Genomic DNA, 15,875 nt, shown 5'->3' on the forward strand with positions numbered 1-15,875 from the left:
AACTACTCCTGTTGAGATAACACCCATCTGGAAGCCGGTTTCATCGAAGTTGTAGGAGTCGTCATCCGTGATACCGTACTTCGCCTTTGTATTGCGCACAAGCTCAAACCACGGCGCAATAATCCTTGGATCTTCGCATAGAGCTCTCTGGCGATCGTACTTTCGATTAAACCGTGTTTGAAGCTCATCGGTCCGCTTGACAAAGTTGCATGGCCAGTTCTTGCCAACCTGGCCGGCACCGCGCTCTCTGAGTAACTTATTGGCCATATCTCTTACAGCGTTTAAGCTAGGCGCAAACCCTCGCGAATCCAGATCGAGTACATGTTCAATAATAACTGATTCCTCTAGCTTTGCAAGCTTTTTTGAATTGGGCTCACAATCGCGTCGAGCGGTGGTTCCGGCGCGTCGGTCTTGGAGCGTGCTTCTAGGGACGTTGTACGTTGCAACAGCGCGTCGTTCGCTTTGAAGTTGATTCTTATCAATTGCTAAGATAGCTAGGCAGATTCGGCCTTCTTTTTGGATTGATTGTACATTGCGTTGTTGAGACATGGTGGTTGAAAGCTAACGGAGCGCGTTTTGGTGATGAGGTGGCCGGCTCGCTTGGGTGGCCGGCTCGCTTGTGTTGCACGTTAAACGAAATGTCCGAGTGCACTGTCCTTCATCTCTGTGCTGGCTCTTTTCAAAGCCTGGCCTGGCAATCTACGCCCAGCTGCTCTCGTGGCTTTCCTCACAGAAGCAAGAATCTCGACGACCTCGTACGGAACGATCAACTATTCTTAGATTACGCGTAATACATCGACAGCTGCGGAAGAACCACTGCCCCCGGGTCATTCTTAGGACGCCTTGTCCACAGGCAACAGGCAATCACATACAAGGGTACCAGCCCAATAAGCCGAACTGCTCAAAAGGTATATTTCAACTCAGAATGACTACCTTCGTGTTATGAACTTCCGCCCTACTTATCAGGCAGCTGGTATTCTGACTGACGTGCCTTTGACCTGTAGTAATAGAATCGCTCCATCGGGCCCTCTTTCGGGCCACCCTTGGGAGGGTTCCCGAAAGCATGCGCTCTCCTCGAACCCGACTTCTTAAGTTGCTATGCAGGAGTTCGTGCGCTGTGAAGATGTTCGACTCAAATTACGGGGAATTTTCCGGGAGGTAACGCTGCTTGGGCAATATCAACACCGCCCAGACCGTTGCCCAAAATACTTTTATTCGAAACAAAACATTGCTCAAACCTTCCAATCTCAAACCCGAGAGATATACTTTTGCTCGTGCGATCGGTGTGAGCAACATGGTCCGATAGATCGATCAGACCGTTTTGATTCACTAAAAGAGAAGCTTGAGGACGAGTTTCTTTTGACCTTTCTTCTTCTCGTCCACGTCAATAAAGCTAGTCTGATTACCGAATTTGTAGATAATGGGGTCAAGTTAGATGGGGCCTCGTTCTTACACGAAGAGGATCTCTCTTTTCTCTCTAACGCAAAAGGAGTAAACTCCATTGAGGCTAAGGACGACCTTGTCCGTCGCATTCTCAAGGATCAGTACAAATTCCAAATTCGTCCGCTCAATAGGAATAAAGCTGCCATGATGTATGACGAGAGAGAAGTAGTTCCCATCCTAGATGAGACAACCAATGAAGGGGAGGGGAATTTCGGCGTGGTTGTCGCATTCGACTTTCCGTTTCCAGAATATGAAGGCGAGGGCTTCAAGAGATTCATAAAACAGGATGTGAGTCATCTTGACGTGCATGTGAGATCCTTCTCTATGCTGACACTACACAGCGATCTCGGTTTGTGCGGAAGATGTTTCATGGTAATAATGTCAGAGACGGCGAAAAAGAATGGGACGACTACAGCATGCACATCAACCCTAAACGTAACCCCTTTTTCATGGAGGCATTGTGTGCCTTCTACCACGGAGATTGCTTCTCTATCGTTTTTCTGAAAGCGGAGAGCACATTCGAAGAGCTTCTCACGAGCGACAATCCTAAGCTTTCTCCACACGAAGCCTGGGACCAAATGTCGGATATTTTTGGAGCTCTGGACTGCTTGCACTCACACGGCTTGTACCACAGTGACCTCAAACCACACAATCTCCTCGTTGAATCGGGCCGTATCAAGATCTCTGATTTTGGTTTGACCATCCAAACGAATCCGACAGTGCAGAGCCGGGATTCCATTTTGTTAGCTCGAAAACTCTACTCTCCTCCAGAACTCCATTTCGGATCTGCTTATGACATTTATACGATGGGAGCCATTCTATCCGAACTTGCAACAGCGCATATCCAAGGTCCAGATGGCGTCAAAAACTATCGTAAAGAAAGAAATGATGAGACCGGGGAAGGGCAGCCCTCATCTTCATGTTTCTTCGACCAACTCACTAAAAAGTCCAAAGGAGCTGTGACATGGACACATAAGGAACTCCTTGACGAAGCGAAAGCGTTATCTGATTGGCGCCAACAGTTATTCACTAGGAGCTTTTTTGAACTCATCGAAAATATGTTGGCCAAGAATCCAAGAGAAAGACCAAGCCCCCAAGAGGTTGAGCTGAAGTTACGCTCATATAACAAGGCCAATTCCGGAGAGCAGCATTTTCATGGACAATCACCGATGGTAATGTCATGGGAAAATCCTCCTTCAGCTTCTATATTACGTTGCTCAAATCGAGGCTTGGCATTGTATGTATTCGGTCGTTCACACTACATATATGATCGAACGGGTCGCTGACGCTGCTGACGGCTGTAGACAGGCTTCTTTTTCCAACGGGATACATGACGACGTCCGTTGTATGGTGTTTGTGTATAGCTCCAGCTCAGGTACCAAACCCCTCACGGTAGCACATTTCTCTTATTCTAAGGAATTGATCAATCATTCGACTTCTCCAAGCCGTAATGGGCACTGGGCGATCACTGAATCAGCCCTTGTCTCTCGTAAGCTCACTAAACCAGATGTTGGGGAAGTACGACGTGTAATACTAGGTGTTATGCCTTCCCACGAATCATCAACAGAGCTCAAGGCCGTATATCATGACGGCTCTGAGATTTACTCTTTCCCGCACCCCCGAGGTACATTCATGCGAGCGAAATCCGAATATATCTATGTATATTGATTGCTTGGTAGATGCGTTTGCGTTTCAGCAAGCTTTTACCGGATGTTTCGTCTACAAATCGTTAGTCGCATTCTTTCGTAGCCTGTTCTAAGCACATTCTCTCCACAATTGATCACCATGTCTGATATAACGATTACAGTCCATTTCATGCCATTACCATTCATTACCCAAAGGATACCCGAACATGGTTCAACCGAATGATAATGCGACCGTTCATTCATACACAGCCTGAAATTCACCAAGGCAGCGGGCAGCTTCAGCTCTGGGTCGATAGAGAACTTACAGAGGAGCATAGCACAACGAAAAGAATGACGGGCGGAGCTGCAATCATGAAAATAGTAATCTTCGATGCTTCCAAAGCATTTGTCATCTCGGGTAAGTCTTAATGATTATGACAAAGCCCTCGGGAATCTGAATTATTTCTATAGTTTCGTTAGAAGCCTCTGCAAAAAACGTACCTGGATCGACTACTAGCGTCAAACTGTGCCACGTCGCGGTGACTGAAGAAAGTGAAGATCGAGGAGTACCTCTCACGGTTTTGGAGGAAGACGACTACGAACCAAATCAGCACGTTAACATTACATTTGATGGTCATGCTGGTAAGAATTTGTGGGCACATTCGCCTCGCCTTCCATGCAACGTTCTGGCTTCCCATTGCTGGTTCGGGGAAATTGGCGGAAAAGCGCTGACGTTTTTACAGATAGAAAACGCTTCATGTCCGATTTCAAGTCACTTCATGATATATGTACCACCTCAGAAATAGGCCATGCATTGCGGAATCGACACCATCGGGGTCGGGCGGGTCACGTTTATGCATGAGCCAGCTCTAGCCTCCCTCTTCAATCCTCGATCTCGGATATGTTTAGAGGCGCTTACCATCCAAACTCGTTGATCGGCGTTACGTTTGCGCGACAGATATCCAATCACTGCTAAAGACGAAGTTGATTACTGGGAATCCAGAGCAGAAATAATTATCTAATATACTGTTTTTTGCCTCGCAAAGTATAAGTCTATCTGTGTTGGATCCATATGTTTCATGCCGACCTCCAGTACTGAACTCGTCACATTTCTCCGAGCACTGTACCAAACTGAAACATTCTCCCCAAGACCGTGAACAAAAATTGGGGGTTTTAATCGTAGTCGATGTCAGCACCAATCCGACATGCCTCCTCCGAACAGCATCCGTTGGGAAAGTCCTGCCAGTATGCTTATCTGCGGTACATGAATGTTTCACATGAAGCACTCGTCGTCGTTCTTCGATTGATCGGTTTCATTTCTCGTTTTTCTCCACCACCAACCAGAAATTAATACTGTCAGTCCCGAAGTTCCCAGAGCGGTCACAATGTAGATCCATACGTTATCCGCGACCGCAATCATGTGATGGTCTCCGGCAGACACGAAGCCAAAGAAGTTGGACCCAAAAAGTGTCTGTGATCATTAAATATTGGTCACTTTGAGCAAGCGATGAAAGATTCTCGTACCGCGATGAATGTTGCTGGGAGGAAGACAGCGGACACAAATGCTATGACCACCATTGATTTGGTATCAAGCATTGATTGACGAGTGATTCTCTTGATGAGCTGGTTTTCTTTGATTCCCTGCTCTGCTATATCATGAACGGCATGGTTAAGTCTGTTGTTGTTGTCGGCGTTTCGAATATCGAGTATGTTTTGGATCTTCAAAAGCACGTCAGTCGAACAACCCCAACTATACCCACAGGGATTACGATTCTTACTAGCGTGGAAACACCCTGTGCTCTAGCGATCAAGCATTCGACTCGCGCGGAATGTGTCTTTTGCTGAAAGATGAAGAAGTCAATATGTGAATCGAATTCTTCGAAGCATTCCAATGGGAGAGCGTCCGGTATTGGCATTTGTCGAACGCGATTTATAGAGGCTTTTAGTTGCGTTGCCAATTGGATGTTTAGTCCTAGTGTGTGAGAGATTTGACGCATCTTATCGGTCAGTGCTTGCAGACTTCGTACGTCTGTGAAATCTGCTTCAAAATCTCCAGTGGATTTTGGGCCTTTTATGTCGGTCAAGAACCCACGTTGTCGCTTATTGATGAGTCAGCTTCTGAATTCATAGCAGAGTACTTTCATGTGTACCAATTTCCAAAACAGCTCTTCGTTAAAGCTAATGAAAGGCCTCCACGTATCCGAGACGAAGAGAAGGATCATGACATGCATCTGGAACTGGACGGGGCAAGCAGTCTTCCAAGGGCTCTTGAAGAGATTTTTGGCCCGTTCTTCCAAGGCATCAGAGGCATGGATAAGCACCCAGTTGCAGCCTTGTTTCGACGCACTAGTGTTCCAGAATTTCTGGTATATGCCGGTTTCTCTGATCACGTAGGGATCCTTGAGGAACGGTCTGCCGTGTCCAGCAACGTATTTAATGTTATACCCAATCTCTATGACGAAGTGTTCAGCTAGAAATCTATCGTTGTTGCGATGTAGGGGAGCTTACCATAGCCTCCGTAATCCGGTACATCCTCAATCTGCACAATTGGCCTCTGGAATATCGGATGGTAGAAGAAGGTCAGGAACGTCTCCTCCACTGGCTCTGTTTTCTCGCCGAATACGTGTACAACATCAAGAAAATTTGGATGCACGCGCAGGTTCGTGAAGAGTCGTTTTAGTCCTTCTTCGGAAATCTTCAATCGACTCCAGGAAAAACTTTGACGGATTGAACTGTATACAGGCGTGTTAAACACTAGACAAATTAGGAGAATAGCACGTGAACGCACATGACAACGGTTTGGCGTCTCGTCTTGAGAAACGAGCTTAGTTGAGGAGATCCTTTAATTTTGAAGAGTTCCACAGCTCTCTCTTCGCCGTCACCATTACCGATTCCTATTGCAGATGGGTTTAGTTTCCTTATAATTTAACAACAAGGAGTGGTTATAGAGTGAAATGGGTAGTATTTTCTTCCGTCTTCATGAGACAGAAATTACCTTTAAAAGGTTCTCCAACGTCAAATACCCACACTTCGCTATCTTTTTCAGGCACAAAAAGACGCTCCGAGTCTTGTGTCAGCCGTACGTTGCATTTGTTTTCGTCAACATAGAAACTGTGCTGAATGAGATTCCGGGGATAATTTTCCCAATCTTCCGACGCTTCGACGCTTGATCGTGCCATGGTGAGGCTCTGAGAGACCCACGGACCGCCCACAGTGGAAGGACGTAAGCTTATACTGAAAGTAGCTTCGAAAAGGCCACCACACCAGTGACTCGCCCAATAGTGTAAAAAGAAGGCAACCGCCTCACGCACAAGGCAGAGCCAAGTCAATCAACCGGTCAATGACGGTATCGACGCGACGTGCGTGATGTAGGCATGAGGTGTGCGTCGAGGGCGTCATGCACCCTCTTACATGCTTGTTGCAAGGTCCAATACCAAGAGCGAGCTGGTTTTCAGCCCTCGGATGAACAGCGCATACATTCACGGGACGGGAGCTGAGCTAACGCCAGGTCTGTAGGCATCCCTCTCGCTTTTCAAGTCTCTCGCAGGTTCTTGACAATCTGCGCAAAAATGCTGCAGACGGACGTGTTCGTGGTGGCCTTTACGTTGCATTTCAGGTGAGATAGTTCACTTGGGCTGGGTTGACGTGATCGGCGAGCCTTCTTATCCAGCCAATAGAGTTCTTTGGTAGCCCTCCAACATTCCCACGAAAAGGATTCGCGGACTTGTGTTTCCCGTGGCTTGCGATTATCCTGCATGTTCGCCTTTTGAATACCCAATGGAAAGCATCCAACGTCCGCCACTACACTGGCTCCTGCAGCGTCTTCCCGAAACGGCCAATCTTTCATTGAGCCCCAGTCTCTTCCGCAGTTTCTTTCTCTTCTGCCTTTTCTATCCCGTACTGCTCCTGAGACCGTTGTTGTATGTCCAATATTTCAAACTAAGTTTTTGATTCATGTGAGCTTTGAATTCAAGATGGCTGATTCGAATCTCACCTCGTTGAGCTTTTCGGGTACTGTAATTTGCCATAAATCCATGTCTGTTTGCTTCACAACGCGTGTTAAATCACTCTATGCTGAAGTCGACGTTGACCAACCTTAGCCGTATAGTTGTGACCGAAGCGGAGTTTGAGGTAGTCACAGAGTATCTGACCATGATACACGTAGCGTCCTTGGAGTATCTGGGTAACATGGGGTGCCATTTTAGATAGTCGTATTGAAAGTTCAGAACTAGATCAGTCGTTTCTCGTAGTCCCTCTGCGGACCTTCCTTCTGGGAGCCAGTTCGGCAACGATGCGGATTCCAGATCTTCTGAGGGCGCCTTGACTAGGGTGGCGAGGCGTTTTCGCTTTCCAAGGTGGTAGTTTTTTCCCTTTTCACCCTCGTGAGGCATTGCCGTGATTTTAAGCACAGCCCCGAATACCCATGTGACCGACACCCCATGTTTTGAACTGCACGGCAGCTGTTGCCTCGCTGCCTTCTTTTCAGCATCCTTGTAGATTAGGAGAACACGGCAACTTATTTTATGTACAAGAGCCCCATGGCGCACCACCCTCTTTGACGCCCTGCTCAGCTCCATTTCTGCCTCTTTTGGGCCACAAATCATTGTTGTCTTGATATGATATCTACCCAGTAAACTAGTAGTACTAGTCTATTGGAGTGAGTGTTCTCAGTGCATGTGCTTTAATCTGACGTAGATGGATTCAGTGACCGACTCGCAGATCCCGTGTGACCTGCATCCTAGGTGTGTACTACATACCAAGCATGTTGCTTGGCCGACCCAAACACTGTTCGTGTTGGACACGTGGAACGTGAGCTGTCTGATCATCAACAAGATGATAGGCCCCGGGATATTCATCCTGCCAGCCTTCGTAGCAAATCTTGTTGGTAGCAAGCTTGTGGCTCAGCTTCTCTGGATGTTTGGTGGATTCTACTCCCTCTGTGGGTGAGATTACCCTATGCAGGAGTATATATGGTGCCACGCATGTAGATCCGAGCTGACCTCTCACAGCGTTTACATTTTTTTAGAATATGCCGAAGCTTGGCCATTCAATGGTGGTGAATTTGTCTACGTGAGTACACTAAGTCAAGCAAGGACATCCCTTCTTTCTTAGCACTACTGACCTTGAAGGAAGATTACAAGGGTGTGTCGTCCACCACTTACCCTCGCGTGCTCCGTTGCCTGGCCTTTTATCGCTTTCTCGACATCCGCCGGCAGTTCATTAGCTTGGGCGCAATTCCTTGTCCCCGCAAAACCCCTGCTTCTGGATCCTTGGCTGGTGAAATACATTGCGAGCGCAACAGTGGGAGGTATAAGCTTCTTGGCATACCGTTCCCCTCGCTACCTTATCAGGGCAAATACATTGCTGGGGGTTTTCAAAGCTGCGTTACTGGTACTATTAGTGGTCACAGGTCTCACAGCGTGGATCACCCACAGTCACACCGTACCGGGTCTCACAAACTTCAACCATCATTTCCATGAGCGAGTACCTTTCTCGAACTATGCCTTGGCAACTATTCTAGTTTTCTTTTGCTATTCAGGATTTAACAGTGCAAGTAAGTGTTCAGTGCTAATGCGAGCGATTCTGGAAAATATCTTCGAGGTTGCTTATGGATTCCCAGATTACGTGACCTCCGAGATTAAGGGCGGGCTCAACCATCATGGAGACGAGCGCTCCGAAGTTCGCCAGAAACATCTAAGACGGGGGACTCTCCGGGCAGTTGTACTCGTCTCGTTTCTATACTGTTGCTTTAATTTTTTACTGGTAAGCCTTCTATAGAGACTTAAGACGAAACTAGCGGCTAAGAACCTTTCATAGCTAGTCCTCCTAGATCCAGAAATGATCGACCAAGGGGGCATATATTTGCTGTCATTTTTCTTAACGAAGGTTTTTGCAACAAACTCCAAGAAAATCGAGAAGCTAGCTTAACACTCACAATAGCCTTTCAACCTTGCCCCCGGAACATTGGTTACATACCTTGTATCTATTTGCATAGCAGTCTCATCGCTGGGCACTGTAGTTAGCACCGTTTTCACAAACAGTAGAGGTAGAATTCCACAGCTTTACAAAAGTTAAACAGCTTCCACTATTCATACGTACTGACCCTTCCAAGCGATTAGAGAAGTTGCGTACAGGAAATTAGCCCCTGTTTATGAGATGTTTCAACAGAGCTCAGAGCACGGCATATCAAGATTCGATAGGACAGGGACGCCAACAGGTGCCATTCTTCTTCACGCTTTGGTCACTTGCGTCATCATTTCATTTGTTCCTACGGTAGATGAGTTCCCAGAAGGCATTTTCTTTGCGACATCTTTGTCTATTCTTGGTCAATCTCTATCAAATAGTAAGCTAGCTGCACTAAAGCATAGTGATGGCCTTTGCTCATGAGTTCACAGGTCTCCTTGGATTTGGAATCGGAATTAGGTTCATGAAATTACGCAATCTGCACATTGAAAATCGGTCTTCATCTGGCAGTCAAGGCTTTGCCTTAGATCAGCACTCTCCATATGGATCACCCACGGAAGACCCAACGAATGCGAGTCGAGGAGGAGTACCTCATGAGCAAACAGAAAACCAGAGGTCTGTCCAGACATCCGCATCGATATATGAAGAGGCCGTGTCCGAGCAGCCTACAAATGTAGGAGTTCAGATTGAAACAACAGAGTACAGCGACCCAGGACGAAGACACTCAATTTCCAATCCACCACAAGCGAGTTCAAATTTTATAGCGTCTCACACGGAAATGTCTCGCACTCTGAATTGGAGCCTTCACAAAGCGAAAAAATATCTAATCTTGATCTGGAAATGGATAGCAGTTGTGGTTTTCACCACAACCAATATATTCATCATCGTGGCACTATGTCTCCCTACGGATAATCCAGACGGAACGCCTCGCAGGCTCAATTCTCCGATTTTATTACCAGCGATTGTCTTTTCAATCTGCGGCGCCGGAGCTTTGTATGGCCTCTTCATTCTCCTGGTCAGCTTCGACTTCTATTACAACACGGGTCAGGACGAAGCAGTATCCGAGAAGGAGCAGGGGTGGCATTTCAAATTCCCGGTCTTCATGAAGGTATTCACTCCTTCAAGTCTAACAGCTAGCTACGAGTTGTTTCTCCGAGTCCATTACTGATGTTAGACCAGAAGGCTTCCATAAGAGATCAAGAGATAGCCAATTCAGAGTCAGAGACTTTGCTGCTGCAGACCCAACCAGAGAGCAAACTTGTTTGGCTTCGAGCCGTGGAAAGGAGAGAGTTTCCCGGAGTATTTAATAAAGATGTTTGGAGAGTATTTTGCGGTCGGCTTAAGCTCAAGGCAGGAGAGCAGGCAGTATGAGTTGATTTTATAACCTGTATAAGTCCGCAATATAACTGTAAGAGGAGATTACTGTATAGGGGCTTAATGTCTAAAATTGGTAAGAATCGTATACTCAGAGAAACAAATTCTTGGGGAACTTGAGGAGACGGGGCATGGAGAGCATCTTGTGGCGGTCTGTTAGCCAGTACATAAAGCAGTGGCCACCTGAAAAATACTGAATGCCTTCGCTAATTCAGCATCAAGTCCGGGGTAATGGTACGTCTCCGAAACCGTGAAGTGGGCGTTTATACACTTTCCCGTGAATTACGATTTTGAGTAGGAAAATGAGGAAACGTCAAAATCGTTCTTCTGGACCACAGCGACTGTTCCGCGGCTAAGGACAAAGGTTCTGATGAGGAGACGGGAAAGGAATGGTTGAATTTGACCGAATATTAGACATTCTTTTCAATCAAGCACACTCATGCAACCATACACTGTCGAATTTACACCATATCCACACCATCGAGTCCTCCACCACGGAAGTTGACCGCCGTGGCACTGCCGTCCCCTTCCGCGTCTGCTGTCGTGCTGGCTCCTGGCATCCCTCTACTAGCGGCCCGAGTAGTTTCAACACATATTGCTGCAGCGCGCCGCATACGAACTGTCCCAAGCTAATCTTTTACACGTGACCATACTGCGTGAATACTACTTGGCCGCTATATACAACGCGGACTATTCCTGCTTTGCGTCGGGCGAGATGGCGTATAGAAGAGGGATGATGGCCCGCGTGAGGCTGGGGGGTATGCTCTAGAGAATGGAGAGGAGTAATGAGGGTTGGTATAGCAGGTGGGAAGCTTGAGTCAGTGTTCTTAAATGGTGGGTTCTCGAATGTGCTGGGAATTGATTAGAGCTAAAGCTACGGCGTCGACGTCTTCCCTACCAATCGACATCAACACCTTCATTGACGACATCACCCGCGGCTCCCAGCACTTTAAGCAGGGCAAACCACACTGGTGCTAATGTTCATGGTGGAGCTGGGGGTGTTGCGCTGCTAGTTCTTGCTGCGTTCGGGGTCTAGGGTGTGGTTTACTTGTCAGGTTGTGAAGAAGCAGTTCTGTGTTGATTTGAAGAGGCATAACGCCCGTATATATAGCCTATGAAAGGGAAGGGGGGGGGTACTCCCCTGTTCCCCCTTGTCACGGATATGGAAGGATGTAACGCCACTGATACGCTAGTAGCGACAACCTGAGTTTACTGGTCTGAGAGGAGCGGAAGAGTTGGAAGGTTGGACGCGAAGGGGTCGCAAAGCCTTGCGAGAAAGAGTTCTCTAGAACCTTCTCATGTGCTTGCAGGTTTTCAATGTCGTTGCGGCGGCAGGCCGCAGCGAGAGTATTGGCATGTGTTGTGATGGGTGGATATGTTGTGGCGGAAAGATTGCTATGAGGCGAAGCAATAAGAATAGCACTCGGCAGCAAAAATGCTTTTTCCCTGGGTTTTCTGGCCTCACCAATGACAGCTATACGAACTCCTTCGTATTTTTTGATGCACAAGCGAGATGGCGGGGCATGCCGCCCCCACCCAAATTTGGCCTATACACCCACTTCACAGCACCACAAAAGTACATTCACTCGAATTGAGGCCCCAAATTCGTGATTTTTCTATCTAGCTAGCCATCATGAAAGCAGTTATCACCCTTAAACTTGATAATCTTCCGTACAACATCAGGAATTCGATCAATCCATGTATTCACTTGATCAATGGGAATCATTCCTCGTCCCACTGCTCTTCACACTTCTGTGTGCTCTCTGAGATGGGGTGGTCCGTTATGACGTAACGTCGTAGATAGGGCCAGGCATGCTCAATAGCATTAATTTCTGGTGAATGGCCTGGCCAGAGGAGCCTCTTAATGTCATTGAAATCCAGGAACTCTGTATCAAACCGGGACTTGTGGGCAGGAGCTCCATCCTCAAGGAGAAGGACATTAAGCTTCCCCCTTTCTTTGAGTGAATGTATCCATGGTTGAATTAGGGGCTTAAGAACCTCCTCCCTGTGCCTCCATCCATCCACCCCCCCTCTCCCCCTTTCACCCCTTTTTAGATCCTGCTTCTTCCTGTACGGTTTCCTTCTATTCACCTTAGGCTCCCCTATCTCTTGGAGCACTCCTCTGGCTGTCCTATGCAGCCGCTCGGCTCTCTCTCGATTAAAGGTATTCTCCTTTTGGATCTCCTTCTCTGCATGCTTCTTCTCTACCTCTGTCTTAGGATGCTATACTTTGCAGGGGGCCAATTTACCATAGGTGAATGCACTATAGAATTGGAGCTCAGTATACTTCTTCTTTCGAGGCTTCTTAACATCTGGGTGATAGGCCTCCTCCTTTAATCTCTATGAGCGGAGGAATCCCCTTTAAATTCCTACTTTGGCCGGCGTCTTATCGGTGAATACAACCCTCCTAAAGTTGAAGCCCTTATTATCTCCTACCCTATCTTTATCAGGGTTGTGTGCAAGAGCCCATTCGTACCTCCTCTTCTTCTGTTTACTTGTGAGCTCTGGCTTGTAGCCATGCTTTCTTCTTGCATACCCCCCTTCATATATAGCATTCTCAAGCGTTGAAATTAACACCTTCTTGCCCCTTTTATTAAGATAGGAATCAAGGTCCCCCTGCTCTATAATCTGCTTTGATTGTTTATTACAATGCTCCTTATCTTAGGTGATAATCTGTTGAATATTCTCCTTCTCTTCTTTATTAAGGAGTGTCTTCCTTCCCCTCCCAAGCTCGGTCTTATAGAGCAGCTCATCGTGAAGAGGGATATTTGCAGCCTGGGCCCTGGTCTCCACTCGCTGCAGCAGCCTGGTGATAGTTCTGTGATTGACACCAATGAATGTAGCTATTGAGTTGTGAGAGGCATTCCCTTTCAGACAGGCACCGGCAATGAATGCTCTTTGGATGGGTGTAAGCTCCTTCTTATCAGTCTTTCGCACCGAGGCCTTGTGGACCTTGTATTGGTATTGCTTGCGCCTGGTTTCTGGCATAATTGCGACGAAATTGGGGGTGTTGTGGTGTGTTGGAGTGAATGTAAACACAGTTTGTTGATGGTGTTTCAGGGGCTCGGGTGCGGGGCCGAGCCTCGGTTGTGCATCAAAAAATACGAACTCCTTCGTAGCTCAGGTTGTCGTAAGAAAGATTTGCGATGATCCTACAAAGGGTGCGGCCGAGTGCATATTCACGACCCCACCAGCTACGCGAGGCGAGGAACATCAAAACGACCGCAAACGAGTCACTTCTCAGTTCTCTATCTCGACCACACGACAAGTTATTAAGTCGCGGAGAAGAAGAATAGTTGTGTTGAGGTGTAAATGTTACATTCCCGAAAAAAGGAAATTTATTGTGCTGTTGGTGTTGATGCACGGCTGTGTTCTGGTTTTTGGTGGACGGCTTATGTAAGGTGAATATGCACTCGGCTGCACCCTTTGTATTGGAGGCAAACAAGCTGCTGTGCCACCTCATGCACGTCCAACACACAACCTAGGCGGCAAAGAAACGCCCTACGAACTTCTTCAACCTGCCCAATTTTTCTATTAAGACGTTGGCTGTGCTATTTAGTGTCCGTTTCTTGAAGGAAGGTCTATGGTTGGACCACAGACCAAGACATGAAGACAGTTGATGTTGCAGAGGAGTTTGCGGATCGCATCAAAGCGATCCGGGACGCAGACAATGAGAGGTTTGAGTGGATGAATGTAAGTCTGATCGAAGGAACCTATTTTGGTAAAAGAGCTGTTAGATGTTAAATAGGTGATACAGACGTTTCATACACAAATTGCGGAGTTGAGCGAGAAATATGAAAATATCTCCAAGGATCTGAAGAGGGAGCAAATTGCTGGGCGTATCACGCAGGCAGATGCGGAAAAGTGGCAGCATCAGTTCGAGGAGCTGCAGCAGTCTGTTGTGGGTATTATACTCCGTAACGTCAAAAAAGGGGCAAAGAAAGGGTTAGTGCTAAGAGTAATATAGCATGACGGTTCGTTTGTTCTGGTATTGATCGATGCCGATGCCGATGCGTATATCGTGAGACACCCCTAGTATTTTGTGACTACAATACTGACCCCCTGAAGTTCAAGGATTCTTACTATCAGAGTCCTGATGGCGGTCGCAAGGCAGCCGTGGATCTTCAGACCCGTGTGCAAGAATATCTTCGGAAAGCGAAGCCAGCGTTGGCTGGGTTGCCCATCATGATCAAGGCATTTGCTAACTCGGACGGACTGTCTAAGTTGCTTGTGAATGTCAACATCATCCAGTCTTCTGGTTTCCTGTGGGACTTTGCGAAGAGCTTTTCGCAGGCTCACGCGATGTCTGACTTCGTTTTAGTTGGCAATGGGAAGGATCGCGCTGATGAGAAAGTCAAGGGTAAAATTGGTCCTTCTTCCTGGTGTTTTTCAGCGGGACTAACATGCGATTAGGTGTCTTCGAACAATTTGTTAAGAACCCCACGTGCCGCCATATCGTATTCGGCGCCTGTCATGATAATGGCTACGTCCGAGTGTTGGAAAAACATGCTGGAGATAGCGCCGTTGCTGAGCGTGTGACCCTCCTTCATTCTTTCGATATCGGACGAGAATTCTACACTCTGAGCTTCCAGTCTACTAGAATGGAGGACATTTTCCGTGCGGAGTATGTGCAGGGCTTTGGGGCTGTGGCATCGGTCGGACATCAAGCGGTTCCCGAAGAAGAAACCAACGGCACTGCAACGACATGGGCAGCTCTTGCGAGAGTTACTGAAAGCACCGATAAGAAGGATCTTTCCACTAAGATCAGGGATGCACAGACAGTTCTGGTAAATGCAGCCGGTCAGCGAGTTGACGTGAAGCCTGCTCAGCCGTCTAAGGCGGCGTTGGAAAGCTGGAATCATAAAGTCAATGTGCTACGCTTGAGGTTTTGTCGGCCGTACCACTTGTTGGGAGGTTGCAATGGAAAATGCAACTACTCTCACGGTCCATTGACAAAGGACGAAAAGTTGGTTCTCCGAAGGTATATTAGGGGCGAGCCTTGTCACGTTGGGCCAAAGTGTCGTGAAGCTAAGTGTTATTATGGGCACAATTGCTCCTGTCAGAAACAGAAGTGCCAGTTTTCTACCGAGATGCATCGCGTTGATGAGTCGACGGCGGAGGTTTGGACGGGTAAACGACGTGGATGCGGTGTTGTGGATTTGGTGTGAATTCGATAGGTTCGACCGCGAAGTTTCGGACCGGTAAATCATGTGGTGAGGCACGTGTTGTTGCGGCGGACGGCGAAGTTGGGAATGGAGAAGTTTTGGGTGCTCGTGGATGGTGGAGGAGATGTGAGTTTTGTTTCGAATGAGGTAGTGATGGCGAAAGAGTTTACGGAAACTAGGAGGATATGATGGAAACGAGATCGAGAGAATCGAGGGCGCTGATGTCCAGCCAATACTCAAGCATAAGTGATACTAGTCAACGCGACAAAGCAGACCGCAGTATGCTTTGAGGTCTGATTCTGAG

General features: G+C 47.4%; 5 protein-coding genes across 5 annotated transcripts; 3 read left to right on the forward strand and 2 right to left on the reverse strand.

Moving 5' to 3' along the window:
- Positions 1-678: 678 nt before the first annotated feature.
- On the forward strand, positions 679-4,110 carry BDZ99DRAFT_498605 (kinase-like protein). Its single transcript, XM_033723583.1, has 8 exons — positions 679-908; positions 1,005-1,731; positions 1,785-2,680; positions 2,748-3,067; positions 3,123-3,171; positions 3,251-3,486; positions 3,540-3,710; positions 3,812-4,110. Exons 2-8 carry the CDS (start codon positions 1,099-1,101, stop codon positions 3,928-3,930), a joined length of 2,424 nt encoding a protein of 807 aa, XP_033577441.1. The 5' UTR covers positions 679-908; positions 1,005-1,098; the 3' UTR covers positions 3,931-4,110.
- On the reverse strand, positions 4,105-6,247 carry BDZ99DRAFT_571050 (uncharacterized protein; the record flags this gene model as incomplete). Its single annotated transcript, XM_033728057.1, has 7 exons — positions 4,105-4,539; positions 4,593-4,787; positions 4,847-5,167; positions 5,219-5,520; positions 5,577-5,800; positions 5,857-5,962; positions 6,064-6,247. The coding sequence occupies 7 exons, from the start codon at positions 6,245-6,247 to the stop codon at positions 4,342-4,344; spliced, it is 1,530 nt and encodes a 509-aa protein (XP_033577442.1). The 3' UTR covers positions 4,105-4,341.
- A 1,850-nt stretch (positions 6,248-8,097) lies between these two features.
- Positions 8,098-10,557, forward strand: BDZ99DRAFT_498608 (uncharacterized protein; the record flags this gene model as incomplete). The annotated part of the gene is made up of 7 exons (XM_033723584.1): positions 8,098-8,138; positions 8,198-8,622; positions 8,689-8,831; positions 9,009-9,114; positions 9,181-9,411; positions 9,464-10,140; positions 10,212-10,557. The coding sequence occupies 7 exons, from the start codon at positions 8,098-8,100 to the stop codon at positions 10,401-10,403; spliced, it is 1,815 nt and encodes a 604-aa protein (XP_033577443.1). The 3' UTR covers positions 10,404-10,557.
- A 2,510-nt stretch (positions 10,558-13,067) lies between these two features.
- On the reverse strand, positions 13,068-13,394 carry BDZ99DRAFT_520550 (uncharacterized protein; the record flags this gene model as incomplete). Its single annotated transcript, XM_033725539.1, has 1 exon — positions 13,068-13,394. One exon carries the CDS (start codon positions 13,392-13,394, stop codon positions 13,068-13,070), a length of 327 nt encoding a protein of 108 aa, XP_033577444.1.
- Positions 13,395-13,822: 428 nt separating this feature from the next.
- On the forward strand, positions 13,823-15,822 carry BDZ99DRAFT_313074 (uncharacterized protein). Its single transcript, XM_033714277.1, has 5 exons — positions 13,823-14,099; positions 14,164-14,307; positions 14,374-14,427; positions 14,475-14,766; positions 14,820-15,822. Exons 1-5 carry the CDS (start codon positions 14,013-14,015, stop codon positions 15,572-15,574), a joined length of 1,332 nt encoding a protein of 443 aa, XP_033577445.1. The 5' UTR covers positions 13,823-14,012; the 3' UTR covers positions 15,575-15,822.
- Positions 15,823-15,875: the final 53 nt, after the last annotated feature.

The sequence above is a fragment of the Mytilinidion resinicola genome, assembly GCF_010093595.1.
Source record: "Mytilinidion resinicola strain CBS 304.34 unplaced genomic scaffold BDZ99scaffold_9, whole genome shotgun sequence".
Taxonomy (NCBI): domain Eukaryota; kingdom Fungi; phylum Ascomycota; class Dothideomycetes; order Mytilinidiales; family Mytilinidiaceae; genus Mytilinidion; species Mytilinidion resinicola.